Source organism: Brachyistius frenatus, unplaced genomic scaffold (assembly GCF_029030835.1).
Source record: "Brachyistius frenatus isolate BFR_SWC_R1_liver_20210118 unplaced genomic scaffold, ASM2903083v1 Contig_13, whole genome shotgun sequence".
Taxonomy (NCBI): Eukaryota; Metazoa; Chordata; class Actinopteri; family Embiotocidae; genus Brachyistius; species Brachyistius frenatus.
In genome coordinates this window covers 244295-262158 of record NW_027210612.1, presented here as the reverse complement: position 1 = coordinate 262158, position 17864 = coordinate 244295, and the positions used below count along the sequence as shown (strand labels likewise).

General features: G+C 42.2%; 1 protein-coding gene across 1 annotated transcript; it reads right to left on the bottom strand.

The window, feature by feature from the left end:
- Positions 1-1146: 1146 nt before the first annotated feature.
- On the bottom strand, positions 1147-16867 carry LOC138617540 (metal transporter CNNM1). The gene is made up of 10 exons (XM_069692619.1): positions 15384-16867; positions 9812-9955; positions 8479-8619; positions 8013-8182; positions 7761-7860; positions 6016-6161; positions 5249-5486; positions 3245-3349; positions 2393-2494; positions 1147-1248 (listed from the first exon to the last, which is right to left on the bottom strand). The coding sequence occupies exons 1-10, from the start codon at positions 16852-16854 to the stop codon at positions 1169-1171; spliced, it is 2697 nt and encodes an 898-aa protein (XP_069548720.1). The 5' UTR covers positions 16855-16867; the 3' UTR covers positions 1147-1168.
- Positions 16868-17864: the final 997 nt, after the last annotated feature.

Here is a 17864-nt window from a genome sequence, read left to right as displayed (position 1 = left end):
ATAAATAAAAAAAAAAAAGGTGGCACGAAAAAACGCTGTACAATGTGAATCACAGATTTTTTTTTTTTTTGTTGTTTTTTTTTTTTGTTTGTCTGGCGGCAGTGGTGTTGCGTGAACTCATTCTTCGAGATCTCGTATAGCGGACGATCATTTATATTTAAAAAAAAAAAATATATAAATCCCGCACTGTAGGTTTATTAGGATTTCTATTGCTTTCTTCAGATTACGTTTGGTAAACCGGACACTTCCATATATATATAAAAAAAAAAAAAATCAAGGTTTTTTCAAAACTGTGCATACCTCTCTTTAACTTGTGGTCAGTGTCTACAGTCATTCAGGCTGGGCATTCATTTATGGCTTCTTTTTTTTTTCTTTCTTTCTTTTTTTTTTTTGTGTGTAATTGTATTTGTTTCATCTTGCGTAAAGATTGTGCTCTTTGTCCTTGCGGCTTTTTCTTCTGGAGCCGATGGCTAGTGTGTTGCGCCGTGTTGGCAGTAGGCGGCACCCTTACGGCGACGTGAGGGACGGTTTCCTGTGCAAACAGCATTTCCAGTTGTGGCGGCGACTGCCTCACGACGACGGTTGAACGAGGAACGCGGCCGTGCGCTGTCGACGGACCTCTCCGGGTTCCGCACCGAGAGATTCCAGTTACCTGTCGCGTCTTAAACGTAATGGATTAAACGTTGACACCACCGGATACAGGCTACCGGACGTGGTCACGGACTTGGCTTGCGCGATTAACTACACGACATGCGATTAAAACCTGCTAGAATCCATACAGTCCCAGTGTAAGGCTGGATAAATCCAATACTGTGTTGTTTAGATTTGTCCAATCCAGCTTTTTTTGTTGTTTGTTTGTTTTTTTTGTGTTTTTTTTTATGATAACTAATCACTGAGAGTATGACGTCAGGTAGAAAGGGGCCAAAACGTGTCAGTGGGGACCTGAGTGTTATCGATGGCTCCAGCAGATGGGATGGCTCAGGCTCCTTTGAGAGTTGTCGGAGCTTTGAAGGGAGTCTATGGAGGTGGAGGAGGTGGTGGGTGGGTGGGGGTGTGGAGGGGATCGTTAGTGAGGATGCCCGGTGAGTGATAAAAAAAAAAAAGGAAGAAGGTGTGTGTGTGTGTGTGTGTGTGTGCGCGTTCAGCCGTCTTCCTTGGTGTCGCTGTGCTAGCTGGTTACAGACGGTTGCTCTGCGCCTTCCTCCAAACTCTTTTCTCCATCCCGAGACTTTTTCCTCCTCTTGTTACCTGGAAACAGACGAGAAACGCGCTGAAAATACCGCACGTGGTTAGTGGTTAACACGTTCTGCTGAAAACCGCAGCCGCTTCAGTTTTCCCTTGCTTTTCTCATCTTTCCAAGTTTGCTTTACTGTGAGCAAAATCACTTATACCCGAGGTTGTTGGTTTTTTTTGTTTTGTTTTGTTTAAAATCTGACCTCACCCCAGCGTCGGCTGTACTGAGTCAGCACTGATCGCTATAATAAGAAAAAAAAAAAAAAATCTGTTTAAAAACGGATAATGTCCTGGTAGAAAATTACCAGGTCCTTTTTCCGTGAAGTTTTCAGTACGTTTCCTTTAACCTGAAAAGCAGAGTCCCAGTTGATCATCTCCACCAATCGATGACTCTTCTGTTAATCCTAAAAGCAGAAGACTCTGTGGATTCACGGTATATCCACGGTTACAAATGGACACTTCTCTACATCCTTAATGTGGCAAAAAGTGATAACAGTATTTTAAAATATATTTGATAATATAATAAGGAAGACGTGGGTTTACAAAAACTCTACAACTCTTGTCAACTAAAACAATATTGAGCTAAGTCCTTTAAATTAAGTCGCTTAAGTGTAACAAATGTGCTTTATTTTTTTTTCCCCCACAGAGGTTTTCGAGAGGTTTCTTCAAACTCTTGAGATCCAAGTGAAACCGAGTGGCCGACGTGTGTGATCGCTGCCCTCCCCTTTGCATTTTTCTCGCTTGATGGTGGGTTCTTACTCCCATAATGCAAACGCGTATTTAAAAAAAATACGAGTAAAACACTTGTGAAAAATTCATCCTGAAAGCGCCTTCATATTCTCACGGTACCTTAAGGTACAGGCTTTTTTTTTTTTTTTTTTTTTTTTTCTTCTTCTTCTTCTTCAGTGTACTGCCTGAAATGAATAAATAAAAAAATAAATGAGTCATACTGCCTCTGAGTCAACAAGGACAGCTGCATCTGGAGAGTCTGCTCTGCAGGAAGCAGTAGGTTGCTGAGAGGGACATGACACATCACCTGTTGCTAAGATACACCCCCCCCCCCCGCACTATGACTGGGTCTGACAGAAAACTTTGGGCAGATCTGACTATGTGTGTGGGTGTGTGTCACGCCGGTGTTCATGACAAATTGCTCACTCACTCAATTTACGCAATAGCTTCTTTCCAATGTTCTCCTCGGAGCTGGACAGAGACAGGGAGCTGATGAAGGGAGAGGTGGACGGCTGAGACTCCCTAGGCACATCTGAAGGAGTAAAATAGAGGAAGGTTACGTGTAGATATATTGCTACTAGTAAAAATGGAATATGATACTCCTTAATTCTTTTCATTAGTGTGTAATCGCTTGAAACGAAAGAATCATTGGGTTTGAATTACTTCAGAATGAATCAATAATATCTACAAATAGCTACATGGGGAGCAGGTCCTCTTCCATGGAGTGCCTTGCTGCACCACCATGTTTCTGCAGTAGCCCAGAAGGGACAAACCAAACACTGGACTTTCAAAAAAAAAAATTCTTCAAAGTTTTGGGGCCACTGTAGATTTTCTCAGGTGCAGGACACATCGCCTACGTGGCGGTCGCAAAGCTTGAGCTCCTCTCAGCTGTAGCGCGTCACCTGTTGAACAGGCATGTCACCTATTTTTCACACATGATGCAAGCATGTGGTTCCCAGCAAAAAAAAAAAAAAAAAAATATATATATATATAGGGAAAAGAGCTGTGATCACATTTGTACAACACAATCACAGCAGAAATCCAATGTACACTCTTATTACATGATGTCAATAATTTAGCAGTGTTTTTCTCTCTCGACCTCTCCGCTCCATATGTGTGTGGGTCCCTGTGTATCTCGCTCTAAACGAAGGTAAACAAAAATCACGTGGCTCGTCACTTGTCGGTCTTCAAACAAACTGATTACTGATTATATTTCCCTCGTCTACTTTTGCAGAGGAACAAATTAAAGGTTTGAGTGCAGGGTTTCCATGGCAGCGCTCACCATTCTCTCCGTAACTTTCTGGTCGGTCCTCGTGGATGTAGGGAATCTCATCCATGCGAAGGAACACAGTGTCGTTTGGACTCCTTTGTCCATCAGATTTACTGCCTGTTAAGAGAAAATTAGACCAGTAAACCGAACTCAAGAAGCCACACGGCAGCACCATGCGTCTCGCTCTGCCTGTGGAGAGCTTATCATTTATCCATCAGTATTTATTTAGGGTTTCACAAAAGGTTGAATTCAACACCGACCGATTTTGGATTAAAAGCACGAGGTTTAAGTTTCAGCTAAAGATGAGCTACGACCACTGGAGGGGACTTAAATGGCGACATCTGTGGTGTTGTGATTGAACCCAAAACCAGGCGGTAGCTATAGCCCAGCTGTAAACTTCTCATTCTTTGACAATCAATGGAACCATCTGTCCAGTGATTTTTCATAATGAAACTAACAAACACGCACAAACTGGGTGGCGTGTCGCACACAGAGTAAGACAGATGGTATGCCGGAAATCCTTTAAGCCGTGAAACCAGTACAGATTGGTTGATGCCACGTTGGCACCATTTTTGTGAGTGAGTCACGATATGGGTGTTTGATGTATATATCGGAGTCCATTCTTTACTTATATGTCAAAATCATTAAAACTTCATTTTCTTCCCCAAATTATGCCATTTAAAAAAAAAAAATGTTTTTATCTTCAGTTCAAACAGCCTTGCACATGAACAGTTAGGAAAGCATTATATTTATTATTTGTCAAATCAGTATTTCTACTAAATATTTAGTAGATAAATATTTACAGAACTGATCGTCTTCTAGGCTAATCGGGGACAATGTCCTCCTTCTAGCCTCTTTAACTATCCAACAGCATTTTCATTCGTTTTCTTATTTGTATTTTAGTTCTGTTATTCGCAGGGTTGGTATTCATATCATTGGTACGTTTTATTTGTCTGAACCCACCGTTGTGTCATTGTATTCGTGTGAAATAGTTACATTAATCATGTTTTGCTCCTGTCAAGGTTTTTGGCCCTCGCCCACAAAGCATGCCAATCTGTGTGTTTGAGCCTACGAAGCTCCTCTTCCTCTTCGAAGGAAGCCTCTACCAGTCTAATGTATCATCAAACCCATATTGAGCCTCGTGGAGCTTCATCATCGTTTACGTTTCAAGGATTTGGGGTTGCTCTTGCACCAAAGTAGGATAATCATTTATATTCAACTAAATGTGAGTGAGGGAAATGTTGCAGTGCTCTGAACAATCTTCATGCCTGAGAACAGGGTTTAGGGAAAAATTTGAGAATCAAGCTGAGGAGGAAAATAAAGAGATGTTTTTGTGAGGGAATGGAGAGAGGAGATAATGTCAAGTAATAAAAGATTTCCATGACACATGCTTACATCTGGTGACGGTTAGGATGAGATAGAGTTTCAGAACAAACACACCGATTTTTGGACAATGCTCACAGTTCCGTATCTGGATTTGGGCAGTCAATAACTTGTGTCACACTTCAGATTAAAGTTGACCAACAAAACTGTGTAAAGTTTTCAAAGTTTCTTTTAGAATTTTATTGTTGTTTCAAACCGCATCTGAAACAACTCAACTATGAACTCAAATACTCTATGGTGAAATCCACAAATAGGAAATAAGAAGTTATTTTGTGTATAAACTGGTCAAACTAAACCTACAAAACCTTTTTTTTTTTTATCAATAAAAATGTTAATAAATAAAATTTGAAAAAATAATTTGTCAAAATCTGCAAACGGAGTTCAAATTTCCCTTCACAGTTTCAAAGAATTCAAGGGGATGTCTTCATGTGGCTTTTTTTGTTTTTTTTGTCCAATCAACAGTCCAAAACCCAGTTTAGTTCTTTCTTAAAGTCACCGATTAAAATGTAACACAATATTTTTCAGCGAACTAATCAAATAACAGCCGACCGATGAGTCGAGCACTGAAACCAATCAAACATAGAAATACAGAGCAATTTGTCTGAGTTGACATATTGGAGCATGTGCACTCACGAACGATCCGGTTTCTTTCGTTGAGATGAGAGGTGCTGCGAAGGCCACCGTGGGGATGGAGATGTGCAAGGCGAGCCAGCCCCAGTCGAGTGTGTGTGTGCGTGAGGGGCAGGGCGATGCTGTGCGAGCGGGTCTCTGGGACCGGAGGTCTGCCTTTAGCTTCAGGATCCACAGGTGTCTGAGGGTAGCTGTCCATCCGGGTGGCCGTCAGGGCGTTCTGGTAGTGGTTCCTGGTGATCTGTGAGCACATGGGAAGGTTGTTTTCGGGTCACAGTTGGATCTGTGCGTTGCATGCGTGGCTGCATTGATGGCTATCTTAACCCCCCCCCCCCCCCCCCCCCCCCCGCGCGCATGGTGCAGGAGGAAACATGGACTGTATTTGGAGAAAGGAGAGGTGACGCGAGAGGGCACATCCACCATTTAAGACCAAAAGATTCATGGTTGAAATAGAGCTCAATTATCCGCAGTGATTAAAGGAGAGAGGGTGTGCGGAAGGGAGAGTGAGAGACAGGATGTCTGCGTTCAGTCAGAAATAGGGATTAGGACATATCAAAGGCAAACGCTGCTGCAGAGGAAGAGTGTGCATTTTGGGGAATTTTGAAGATTAAATAGTGGGCGCTTAAAAGTGCAGTTTCTTGCTTGTGGTCCTGATTTTTGCCTTCAGTTTGCAGGAAATTAGAGATTTAATTGAGTTTATAATAACAGTGGTTGATGTTGTTTTAATTGTATTTCTGTGATGTGTGTGTACAGGCATTTCTGTTTGCAACCTTGATGATCTGCAGGTCTGTGAGCTGTCGGACGGAGTAGTCTGGTAAATAGACCCCTCCTCCTGCAGTGAGCTGACCCACACTGCCTCCGCTCAGTAATGAATCTGACTGGTTCAGACCGCTGCCCCGGGAGCTGTACCTCTGACCTGAACAGAACACAGGAAGAAAGCACGCTTTTAGCAGTGAATTTCCTAACATACATCATTTCCAAAGGTCAAAACCCCGGATCAGAAAGTTCAAAAAGAGTTCACTTAACTCAAATCCAAATGCTTCTTTTCTAACTTTCTAAGTGTCAGTAATTAAGGAAAAAAGTATTTTATTGTATGTCTGAGTGAATTACAAGTCCATCAAACCCAACAAATCTAATACATCTCTTTTGATATATCATGCTGCACTCATTATTGAGGGTCTTTACCTCAATGCGTATGTGTTAAAAAAGCGTTTAAAAATGAGCATGAGAATCTTTCCGAAACTATTTAAACCAGTGAGATTCAGGGATATGTAGATTTTTTATTTTTTTTTTTTTTTTTTATTTGCCTTCTTGTGGTTTTAACTACCATAAAAGGAGGTCGTGTGAGTACAAAGAGTGAAAAAGTCTGTGAAGAGAGAAAGTCGCGGTTGGTTGGATAGGACAAATACATGCCTTTCACCCGGATGATCGGTGTTTAAATCCGTGACAAAGCAGAAATCTATCTGGATTACTATTTAGCTACGTGCATAACGTATCATATTTAACTGACATAATGTACATTAAGAAACTTGCATGACTTACGTAAAGTTACATACATAAAATTACTTCTTTTTTTTTTTTAACTCAAACTGCGATTTTCTTTTTTTTTTGCAAACTCCAAATGAGTAATTTTGGTACGTAAACCCAAGGCACCTTACTTTTAAGGCCAAGGCAAGACAAAACATGACACTGACACAATATCATCTCGTGGACCGATGGTGTATTACATGCATTCTTTGCGATATTAGGCAGAACTATGCCTAATTTCATTCTATGTCATACTGTGCAGTTTTTCTTGTTACATTTTCAGAGAATTTAAGCAGCATTTCAAATACAGGTCTCCACTGAGCACTCACTAGTCACCTTTATCCTGCATGGTTTTGAGTTTAGCACTGCCTTGCTGAATAGCAACAAATACTATTCACATCAAGTCTAATTGGAGAGCAGTGACTCAGAAAGAGAGAAAAAAAAAAAAAAACAGTAAAAGACTGCTCTTTTGAGATGTGATACTTCTGCAGCAGTTTCAGAGCAGATTCCTAATTGCGTAATGTTCTGAGAAGGGATTTTCAAATATTTAATGGGGTCTTCCAAGTGGCTTTAAGCTCACCCTGAACATCACACATGCAACCACCAGCAGAAATCTGAGAGAGAGAGAGAGAGAGAGAGAGAGAGAGACACACACAAGGCTTTCCGCTTGCTCCGCAGTCTTAGCTGGATTTCATATAATCCTGTGCAGGTCATGTCCTTCCACTGGGAAATTCTCTGAAATCACTTCTTTTAATTACTTACTTCCCACGGCTGCTGCTCTTACAGGCTAACACGGCACAGAAACTAGGTGGCATTTAGACAGGAAAAACACTTCTGGCACATCCATTACATGCTGACTTCTCCTTGTGCCGTCATCATCATCATCATCATCATCATCATCATCATCATCATCATCATCATCATCAAAACCCTCAGTGATTCTCTTACAATTATTGATCTGTGTCGCGCCATACGTGCACTGACTTACCAGTAGGCAGTGGTGGGATAAGCGCCGGCATGCCGTAATAGGAGAAAGCGCCATTTTCAAAACGGAGAGCCTCCTTTCCTATCTCTACCTCCACCCGTCCCTGCAACATTAACACCACCGTTTACATGGATTAGGTCTGAGCTAATGACTAATGAAGCCACACGCACAGGAAATATGCAGAAAAACACAGCAGTGATTATCACCTGATTTCATAATTCACCTTTTACAGTATTTTTGTCAGTTTGAGATTACCTGCAGGATCAGGATGAAGTAGTCAACAGGCTTGTTTCTCTGGAAGAGGTAGTGTTGAGGAGCGTGTTTGTTCTTGGGGTTGAACTTGAGTTCCTGCACAACGCTGGGATGTTTAATGAGACGCAGTAAGATCTTTTCTGACAGGTGACACGGCCTAAAGGGTTCCACCTCTACAAAATAGATTCACACAGACACACACACACACACACACACACACACACACACACACACACACACACACACACACACACACACACACACACACACACACACACACACACACACACACACACACACACACACACACACACACACACACACACACAAACACAAGAACACATGAAAACTCGAGTTAAAGAGGGAACACCAAGTTCCCCGTCACGTGTCCTTATCCTCATTTTATCCTGCATTCCACTGTGTGAACTCCAGCGCATGCAGAGATGTAGAAACCCACACGCAGTGCTACCTGTCGCCAAGAAGCGGTGTGTTGCAAGCAACAGTTGGGGCGAAATCTTCACCTTCATCTCATTTTCAGCCAGTTTGAAGATGGAGAAATCCTGCTGTTTCCTTTCGTGGTGGGACACTCGCCTTTTTGTCCGATTATCAGCTATAAACACACACAGAGCGCAAATCATATGAAGTGCATGGTTTACAGTGCAGATTTAACACTTCATGCACACTTCGATAACAGCTGAGGGAGGAAAGAAATGTTACTCTTGCACGGATCAGGTTTGCCTCAGCAGATATGCCACAGTGGTTCAGTATTTTTGTTTGCACTTCAAAGAATTAGCAACTACTTTGATATGCCACTGGGCTCATTAGTTCTTGCAGCTCTGTATGCTGCATTCTTAGTATATTTATATACAGCGGCATATATCTTTAGCTCATCCAGTTCTGTAAACACACCTCTGACTGATAAATTGACTTACTGTATCCTCCGCAGATGAGAGACATATTAAGATATATTAGATTCCATTAAATACATCACAGCTACAGCAGGAACAGCTGGTTCTGTAAAAAGCTGTAGTAAAATGTCTGGAGAGATTAGCTCTGCCATGCTATATATAGACACATGTAATTATTTGTATGTGGACAACTCCCCCTCCCCCCTCCACACACACACACACACACACACACACACGCACACGCACACAAAACACAAATACAAGTGCATAAATGACAGAGACAGCTTCAGACACTCTACATGTAATCAAATTTGTAGCACATTTCTAGATTTGATGTTCATCATGGCCTCTGGGAGCAGCAGTTTTTGGGGAAATGTCCCCCCTTAATTGTAGCAGAGGCAAATCGTAAAATTCAGTGAATGAAAAGAAAGCACTGACCAGATTAGATACAAATCGAAAGGGGTTTGGCATTTGAAGAGCCTTTCCAGCCAATTAAAAATGAGCGGATTATGGTGATTATCTGTGAGGCTGGGTCATTTATTCACATTATTTAATTATGCATCAGAGAGGAGCTGAGAACAACAGGGGAGAGAAGGTGGAATCAATAGTTTAATGAGGAGACAGGAGAGTAGATGGTAGAGAAAAGAAATTATAATGTGCTATTTATACTGCAATTCAATTCATTCATTCATTTCTTAATAATGGATATGCAAATATGCAGCTGATGTCAGCATTTTCCAGTGAGCTCTGCTAGCTGCTGTAACAAACTGAGAGAAAATGTATTCAGTGCGGGAGCAGGAGATAATAATAATAATGGTAATAAAATGTATTTATTGCTAATGTAGTCGTGATTTTGAAAACCCAGAGCTTCATAGTCATTGTGTTTTTACATACTGTACAGGTCCGTCTCATCCACGATCTCCGACTTGATGATCTCCTCTATGACGTCCTCTAGGGTGACGATGCCCATGACTTCGTAGAAGGGGTCTCCCTCACCTTCGCTGTTCACCCTCTGTACGACAGCCAGGTGGGACTTCCCTGCATTCAGCAGAAAGAGAGAAAGGGTGAGTTGAAATGTTTTCAAAATGGGAGTTCAAGCTGCAATCTGCTCGTGCAAAGGGTTGAGAAACAACGTCACGGGATAAAAATAACTCGAGTCAACAGCCTCCAACTGGATCTGTGCAGTCGAGATGAAAATCAGCATTAAACTGGAGCTGGGAGGCCATAAACAGAGGGGAGCTCTGTGGCTGAATTTGAAATTATTTCAATGTCAGGATTGCCCTTGTGTCCTTTCTGTGTGTGTGTGTGTGTGTGTGTGTGTGTGTGTGTGTGAGAGAGAGAGATTCAGACGAGAAGGAAGTGGACATTGGGGGATTAGTCTGGGGTCATTTTGAGAGTTTGGAAGACTTGGCCCTTACATAAACCCAGAGATTATGCAATCAGTCTGGGGATGCCTGCATCTGCTGAATAAACTACCCATGGCCACCTCTGTAAACACACACACACACACACACACACACACACACACACACACACACACACACACACACACACACACACACACACACACACACACACACACACACACACACACACACACACACACACACACACACTTTACACATCCATGAGCGGACACTAGCACTCCCACTCAGCGCTCCCACTCACTAAGTGTTTAGCTGAACACGACATGCCTGCCAGATACAGTGACACAGCTCGCCAACAGCGTCTCTGCAACGAGTTGATAAAACCAATGTGACAAGAAGTCAGCGTTGCCAGAAAACCTAAACATCACAAGGGGAGAACAGGAAAAATGTCCATGATCACGTGACCAAACATGCTATTGCACTAGTTGCTGCACAAACTGTATCAATTTTTTTTCAATTTCAAATCACCTAAAACGCAGATATTTAAAAAAATAAATAAATAAAAAAAAGTGTTATTAGTTTTAACATATTTCATGTAAAATGTTGCTTTGTCATCATAGCCCATCACTGTTGATGCTTACGTCAACATATAAGTCAGTTTGGTGAGCACATAAGTTACCTAACCAAATTTATGATGTCACTGGAACACAGATTTCAGACACATAAACAGTCTCCAGCCTCACTTTGAACCAAATCAGTGGCTCATATGGGATGGGCCGGTTTAGGGGATCACTGCCAAGGGATAAAATGGATCAAGTGGTTTAATCCACTGCAACAAGTACAAAAAAAAAAAAAAAAAAATAAAAAAATCTGATTGACTGTCTGGCAGCTATCTCCAAACATGAAACTGTAGCTGTAAGAGTTTGGCTGAAATGCCCAGGTCAGCTTGTCTGAAGAGCTCAGGTGAGTCAGAGGTGGATTTGCCCTCAGCCGCTGATGTGCCCGGGCATTGCATTACATCACTCCTACGTTGCATAACGCTCTCGCAGAATGACACACACTTAACAGACTCGCGCGCAGACGCGCATGGTTTGGGGGGGGGGGGGATCTGGGTCCTCCATGGTTGTTCCTATTGCTTGTTTCTGCTCTAGCAGTTTCCCAGGCTGCTGCAATCTATGTTTGCGATCCATGTGTTGTTGTGGATGATGCATATGTTTGTGCAAATCTGTTTTCTGCACACGGTACAGACATACAGGAAGACAGAAGGAAATAATTCATTGTTTAGCAATTTTGTTCCTCCCTGTTTTACACACGTGCACATACAACAACCTATACACACCCGCGGTTTAAATTATGGCTACTTTCTGTGATTTCTTAATTCATTTCAATGAATTTGTTCATTCTGTGCATTAAAAAGATTTCTGCTCAAAACTGTATGCAGTAACAAAATATACTAAAACTATGCTTAAAAAAAATTATACTTCAGAGCAGTTGTGGGGTACTTGTACAACAACACAGGTAGAAATATTGTACTTTTTAATACATTGCTTTCATAGTTATTATTTAGATTACAATTTTACACATAAAACGTTCGATCAGCTTTGAGAGAATTTTTATAAATTTATATAAAATTAAGCATATTGCTATCAATTAAGCTCTCCGACAGTAATAAAGGAGTTAAACCAAGACCAACTACTAAATTAAAGCACCGTTTACACGTTGCTGCATTACTGATGCATTGTTTATGATGCAATGCTTTTATGGCTTATTTTATTGTAAAGCACTTTGTAATGTAAATTCAGAAATGTGCTATATGGATACAGATTATTATTGTAATCAAAAAATATTTAGTGACAATAAAAATATAACACCGTCATGAGCTATTCTGGCCAACTTTGATACTATAAGTACATTTTGTTGCAAATACTTCTGCACTTTAATTAGAATACAGTATTTCAGTTGTAATTTATGTGGTGGTGTGTTGCTACTCTTACATAAAATGACCTTATTGCCCCTCCCCAATAAAATCAAATATTTACCTCAGATTTTTAGTTGCTCATAAAATGTTTATGCAATGAAAGCCTAAATGCATGAAGTTAATGGAATACTGCGCTGTTTGACAGGTAAAAAGTCATTTTTGGACACACAGCTCAAACTCTACATATTTGAATAGTTCCACGTGTTCTTGTACTTCAGGCTCTGTGCTTCAGCACATTCAATATGAATTAAGTGTCAGCTTTGAATTGAGTATGTTTTACATCAGTATAAAAGTAACTGTGTGGGAGCGACAGCCCTTTTAACTCACAGCGCCCAAGGCTTGGGGTTTGAAAGTAGTGTGACAGAGACACATGAACTCAAACAAAATCCTCATCTTTAAAATAATTTGCAGTTCATGACCGCTTTAAAGTCTTCAACCCACGGACACCACCAGGTGTTTTGTGCCTTCCCCGTTGACGGTCTTTCAAGCCTGTACTGCAGACACCTTAAGGTCTTGCTGCGAGGTCTCGCTGCCTTCAGTTTGGCCGCAAAGTAAAACAGACGCTCAGTCAGATTGAGATCAGATTCAATCAGGTAGTCGAGGCTCTTCCACCTCTTCACGCTGAAAATCTCTTTGGTTACGTTGACCGTGTGTTTAGGATTGTTGTTCTCCTGAATGATGAAATGTTATCCAGTGACTTGTGATGCATGAGGCTGAATGTGAGTATACAAAGGGTTCCTGTCTGCATTCATCTGGTTGCTTCAGTCAGCAGGGAAACCATAGATACATGCAGTGTGCCAGTTACGGTGGCAGCCTGACACACCCAAGCCATAACAGAACCAACACAATGCTTAACACATCGGGTGGTCTGCTTTGACTCATAAACTTCCTTTTTCTTCTCCACACTTTCCTCTTTTATCTTGATAGAAGCTGACTTATGTTTCATCAGACCCTAGACACTATACCGTTTTCTTTTTGTTTGATTTCGTAATCTGGCCTTTCTGTTTTTGAGAGGATTTTGTATCTTGCCGGGATTTTGTATCTTGCCATGACTCGTCTAAGGTTCTGGTCATGAGCTCTTCTTCAATTGACCAAGAAACACATGACCCTACATCCTGCAGGGCATTCTTGACTTGCTTTGGGTTTTTTCTTCTCTATGCAAATTATTTTTCCAATCAACCACAGCTCATTTGATTTTTTTCAAGATTTTCTTTGTGGATTTGCCTTTTAAAAAATGCATCCACTTTTGATATCTCTCTCGTGGATTTTTCCTTTCTTTTAGCCTCATAATTAACTTTTCACTTTCATGATCACCTTTTTACTCATGTTGACAGACAACTACAACTGAATCTAAATGGCAGCTCTCAAGTCTCCGTCCACTCTTAGCCATGCTAGCACTTTTGTGCACAAACTAATGTTAAAATGGAAAAAAAGCTGCCCAAGAAACATTTAGTAGACAAGTATCCCCTTTCTTAAGACCTCTATCTACAGTCATCTACAATCATTTCAATATTGGATATACTCAAATTAAAACTGAGGCTGTAGTATCCACTTATTTCCAATTTAACATTTTGATGCGCCGAGCCTCAGTAACCAAAAATGTTAACTGTCTAATTATTTACAGTCTGGGTTGTGTTTGCAGTATGTTTGCAGTCCTGCCACATATTTCTCACGTTACTGGTGACATTTCCTTTCTCTCCTCTAACATGGGCCTCACCCCTACCAATCATCTTCTCAGTGAGACATCATCACAGCTTCCAGCCAGGCTTCCTGAACAGCAGGAGCCTTTTATCCGTGAGAGCAAAGTAGCAAGGAGGGAAAAGGGAAAGGTTGATGATGAATTTTTCATGGTTGCTCTGCAGGCTAGGATGGGGATGACCTACTGAGTGGCAGGAACTTAAAAGTCACAGTAAGCTGACAATTAAGGACAGACAAATAATCTAAAGGTGAAGCCTGACTTCCCCGTGACACCTTATTTATTAGAAACAAATGAATAATATGGAGACATGATAGGAATCATGGGTCAGAAATGAGCCCATCCATCATTTCTGTCAGAACAACTTTTTTTTTTGTATATATATATATATATAATAAGCCTGAAGAAGAAGATTAAGTGGTGGACTTCCTGCCCTGTAAGTGAGAATCTAATTCATGACCCTGCCAAAAGTCAGTTCCTTCCTCCGACTGGCATCTATTGAACTATCTTCACTAATGAAACAGATTTACACCTGAATCCCCATCGCATAAACCTGTCAGTGAAATCTTTGCATAACACATATGCCAGGAGCCTCTCATATGTCTCTATTTTACCCTGCGCTGTTGTCAGTGGAGCGTCGGAGCTGTCTGCCACGGAGCATTGATCGTGAATCATATTAAGTGTTTTCATCAAGACTGAATAGAGTCCCCAGAGAGAAGGCGGCACACATTTTGCTTGATAGTGAACAGATGCTATTGCTGCATGTGTATGAGAGACAGAGTGCTCTGACCCTGTCAGTGCATTTATCGGCAAAGATGGTTATCGGGCGGGAGATGTGTGCGTTGGAGAGAGAAAGCGGAGATATTCATCGCCTCTACTGCAGAAAAAAACAACCTCTCAAAATTCCTTTTTGAGTCAGTTCAATAGTAAAGTAGAGTGTGGAGCTGATGGAAAGGGGAACCAAGCATGGGTGGTGGAGCCAGATGAAGTGCACAGATTGTCATGGGAAAATGACTTAAATCTCTCTCATCGCATACATTCTTAAGATAACCTCATTCTGGTCCTTGGTAGCCTCTAACCTCTGGCTGAACCAAACTCACTGTGTGACACAGCATCAGATTTCACATATGGCTCCCACTGCTCTGAGGATCAAAGGGATTCACTGGCAGGCCTACTGTGAGCCAATGGACTTATTGACTTTTGCTCTAAAAATTTAGTTTTTTTAAGTGCACAGTCACTTCAAAGGACGTTGAACTCCTAGGTGGCAGGAGACTGTCTTGAGACTGTTCCAAAACATATGGACCCTCACACTCAACACTGACTACTCAGGAGTTATGTGTAAGTTCTGAACATGTAAAAAGAAAAGGACGCACAAAGGAGTATTTGCGGAGAGCAGGCTTCTGATATGATTTAAAGTGGAGTTACCTCTCTTAAATTCCTCCAGCATCACATCCAGCTTGGTGTCGCTGAAGACGCAGTGCATGGGATGCTTGTAAAACTGAGTAATTGTTTTCAGAGGAGTGCAGTCGTCAGGATCCACGAAGGCCAAGTCTTTGACGAACAGGATGTCCACGATGTTGGACCTCTCGTTCTCGTAGACCGGGATGCGGGTGAAACCGCTCTGCATCACGTCGGACATGGTGCAGAAGTCCAGCGCGGCATCCGACGACAGCATGTAGCAGTCTGACAGCGGGGTCAGCACGTCTTCTACGGTCTTGGTCCTCAGCTCCAGGGCTCCCTGGATAATGTTGAGCTCTTCTTTTACCAGGTCGTGGTAGGGGTCTGTGACACGCAGCATGGCCACCAGCTTCTCTCTGGTGTAAAAGCTGCTTATCTCCTGGTGCAGCATGATGTCCAGAATCTTGGAGACGGGGTAGGCGATGGGGAAGAACACCAGCATCAGGAGGCGGGTCGCGCAGAGGGTCTTAGAGGCGATGGCGAGGCTGTGCCTGGATGCCACGGAGTGAGGTAAAATCTCGCCAATAAAGAATATCCCCAAAGTGCACGAGGCAGTTGAGAGAGCTGTCATTCCTAAAATCTGGCACATCCACACCACAAAACATGTGTTTGTAAGCACGTTGCCCAGCACCACGGTACACAGGATGTAGTTTCCATGTTTACGCACTGACTCTATTTTCCGTGCGTATTTCTGTTCCTTGTCTGTGCCGCTGTTCTGTAGTACCCGCAGCTCCACTGGGTCCAGAGCCAGCATGCTGATATTCAGACCGCTGCAGAGCGCAGACAGCCCCAACAGGAGAACCGAGACCCCTGCCTGAAGCCAAACATCTGCCTCTGGCGGTCTCTCCACCACCGCCAACCAGAAGTCTTTGGTGCTGAAATGCTCCCATTTCACTCCATCAAACGCGCACATGGAGTAGTACTTGATCACCTCGTCTCTGCGCAGGTCTTTGGCGAGCAGCTCCACCAAAACTGAGTTGTGACTTGAGGTGGATCTGAAAGAACCCAGCAGCTCGATGTCAGAGCTCCGGGCATTTTCCTCTTCACATGGGTTCCCTCGGGACCGGAGCAGTCTCTCCGCATCCCCGCCGTCCCCACCTGGTTCCTCTATAAACGCGATCCACGGAGCAGCAGTTGCGGCGTCAGGTCTGCCGCTGATGTTTAGGCTGTTGGGATGTTGCGTAGCTGGAGATGCGGAGTAGTAAACCCTCAGCATGAATCGGGTCCCTTCGGTTGCTCTCAATATCCCATCCTGCACAGACAGCTCTCCGCTCTGGGTGTCCTCCGGTCGGACGCCGAGCAGCGCTGCTGTCGGGGCAGGCAGAGAGGAGAAGGTGACGGTGAGAAAGAGGAGAGAGAGCCAGTGCGGATGCAGGATGCAGCAGACAGCATCCGCAGCATCCGCAGCCATCATGCTGAATGAACTACTGAAGGACATGGGAGAAGTGGGTCACGTGGTGTGCGGATGGGATGGATGGAGCAGCTGGGTGGTATGTTACTAAGAGAGAGTGGATTTCAGGTAGGGGGGGGAGGGTGGGCTGGCACCTTAAATATAAATGACAACCCGTGACGCTAGCCTGTCTTATTTGCTTTCTGCAGATTTCTAAAAATAGAAGGCAGGAAATGCCCAATCATGAATGATTCATGTGACACACCTACTATCATTGCACACATTTCTAAACAAAAATTAAACTAAAGGGGAGAATATGTAACAAGACAGCAAATACACAACAGCAAAGCGCGTGTGGTCATATTAGTTAGGCAGTCACAATAATATAAAGACGCTTTTCTATTCCTTTTTGCTGTTTTGAAGTCCCCACTAGATGGCAGTATTATCACCTGTTTCAGAGCAACCCAGTATGACGAGCACTGCACATGTTCCCAAACAGACTTCAGAAACACACAAGTTAATGTGAGAATGTATTTGTCATGCAGAATTCACGTCTCTTAACATATAAAAGAACTGTCCTAATCTCTCAACATATTTAGGAGAAAAAATTTTGATACTGCAGCTTTAAAATGGGCTATCCCGTAATTTTTGTACTTTAAAAAAATATATATTATAAAAATATATTGCTAGTAAAATAAAAATCAACAAAACCAATTGGTTACTGTTGTTTTGACTGTGTTTTTGTATTATTATTATTATTATTATTATTATTATTATTATTATTATTATTATTATTCCCAGCTGCTTTTAAATAGTGAAACCCTCTTACAGTTTGGTGACCACAGTCCGTCGGATTTACGAGGCATCAAACTGTGGGTGAGAGCTGAGTCATGCCAAGTCTTAAACACTGCTCGCCGACAGCATAGTTAACCCTTAAACCTGCACAGTCACACCGTAACAGTGGGAGAATTTAAAAAAAAAAATTTTTTTTACAAGAACAAAACAATCATAATTCCAAAGACTGAAATAAGGATTGGCCTACTTTAATTTCGTCTTGC

Bases quoted from the DNA above. Each gene is read 5' to 3' on its own strand.
- LOC138617540 (XM_069692619.1), bottom strand. From the start codon at position 16,854: ATGTCCTTCAGTAGTTCATTCAGCATGATGGCTGCGGATGCTGCGGAT. The intron at 8,183-8,478 runs GTAGCACTGCGT...TCTATTTTGTAG, and splicing joins ACACCGCTTCTTGGCGACAG to AGGTGGAACCCTTTAGGCCG. The intron at 7,861-8,012 runs GTAATCTCAAAC...TTAATGTTGCAG, and splicing joins ACTTCATCCTGATCCTGCAG to GGACGGGTGGAGGTAGAGAT.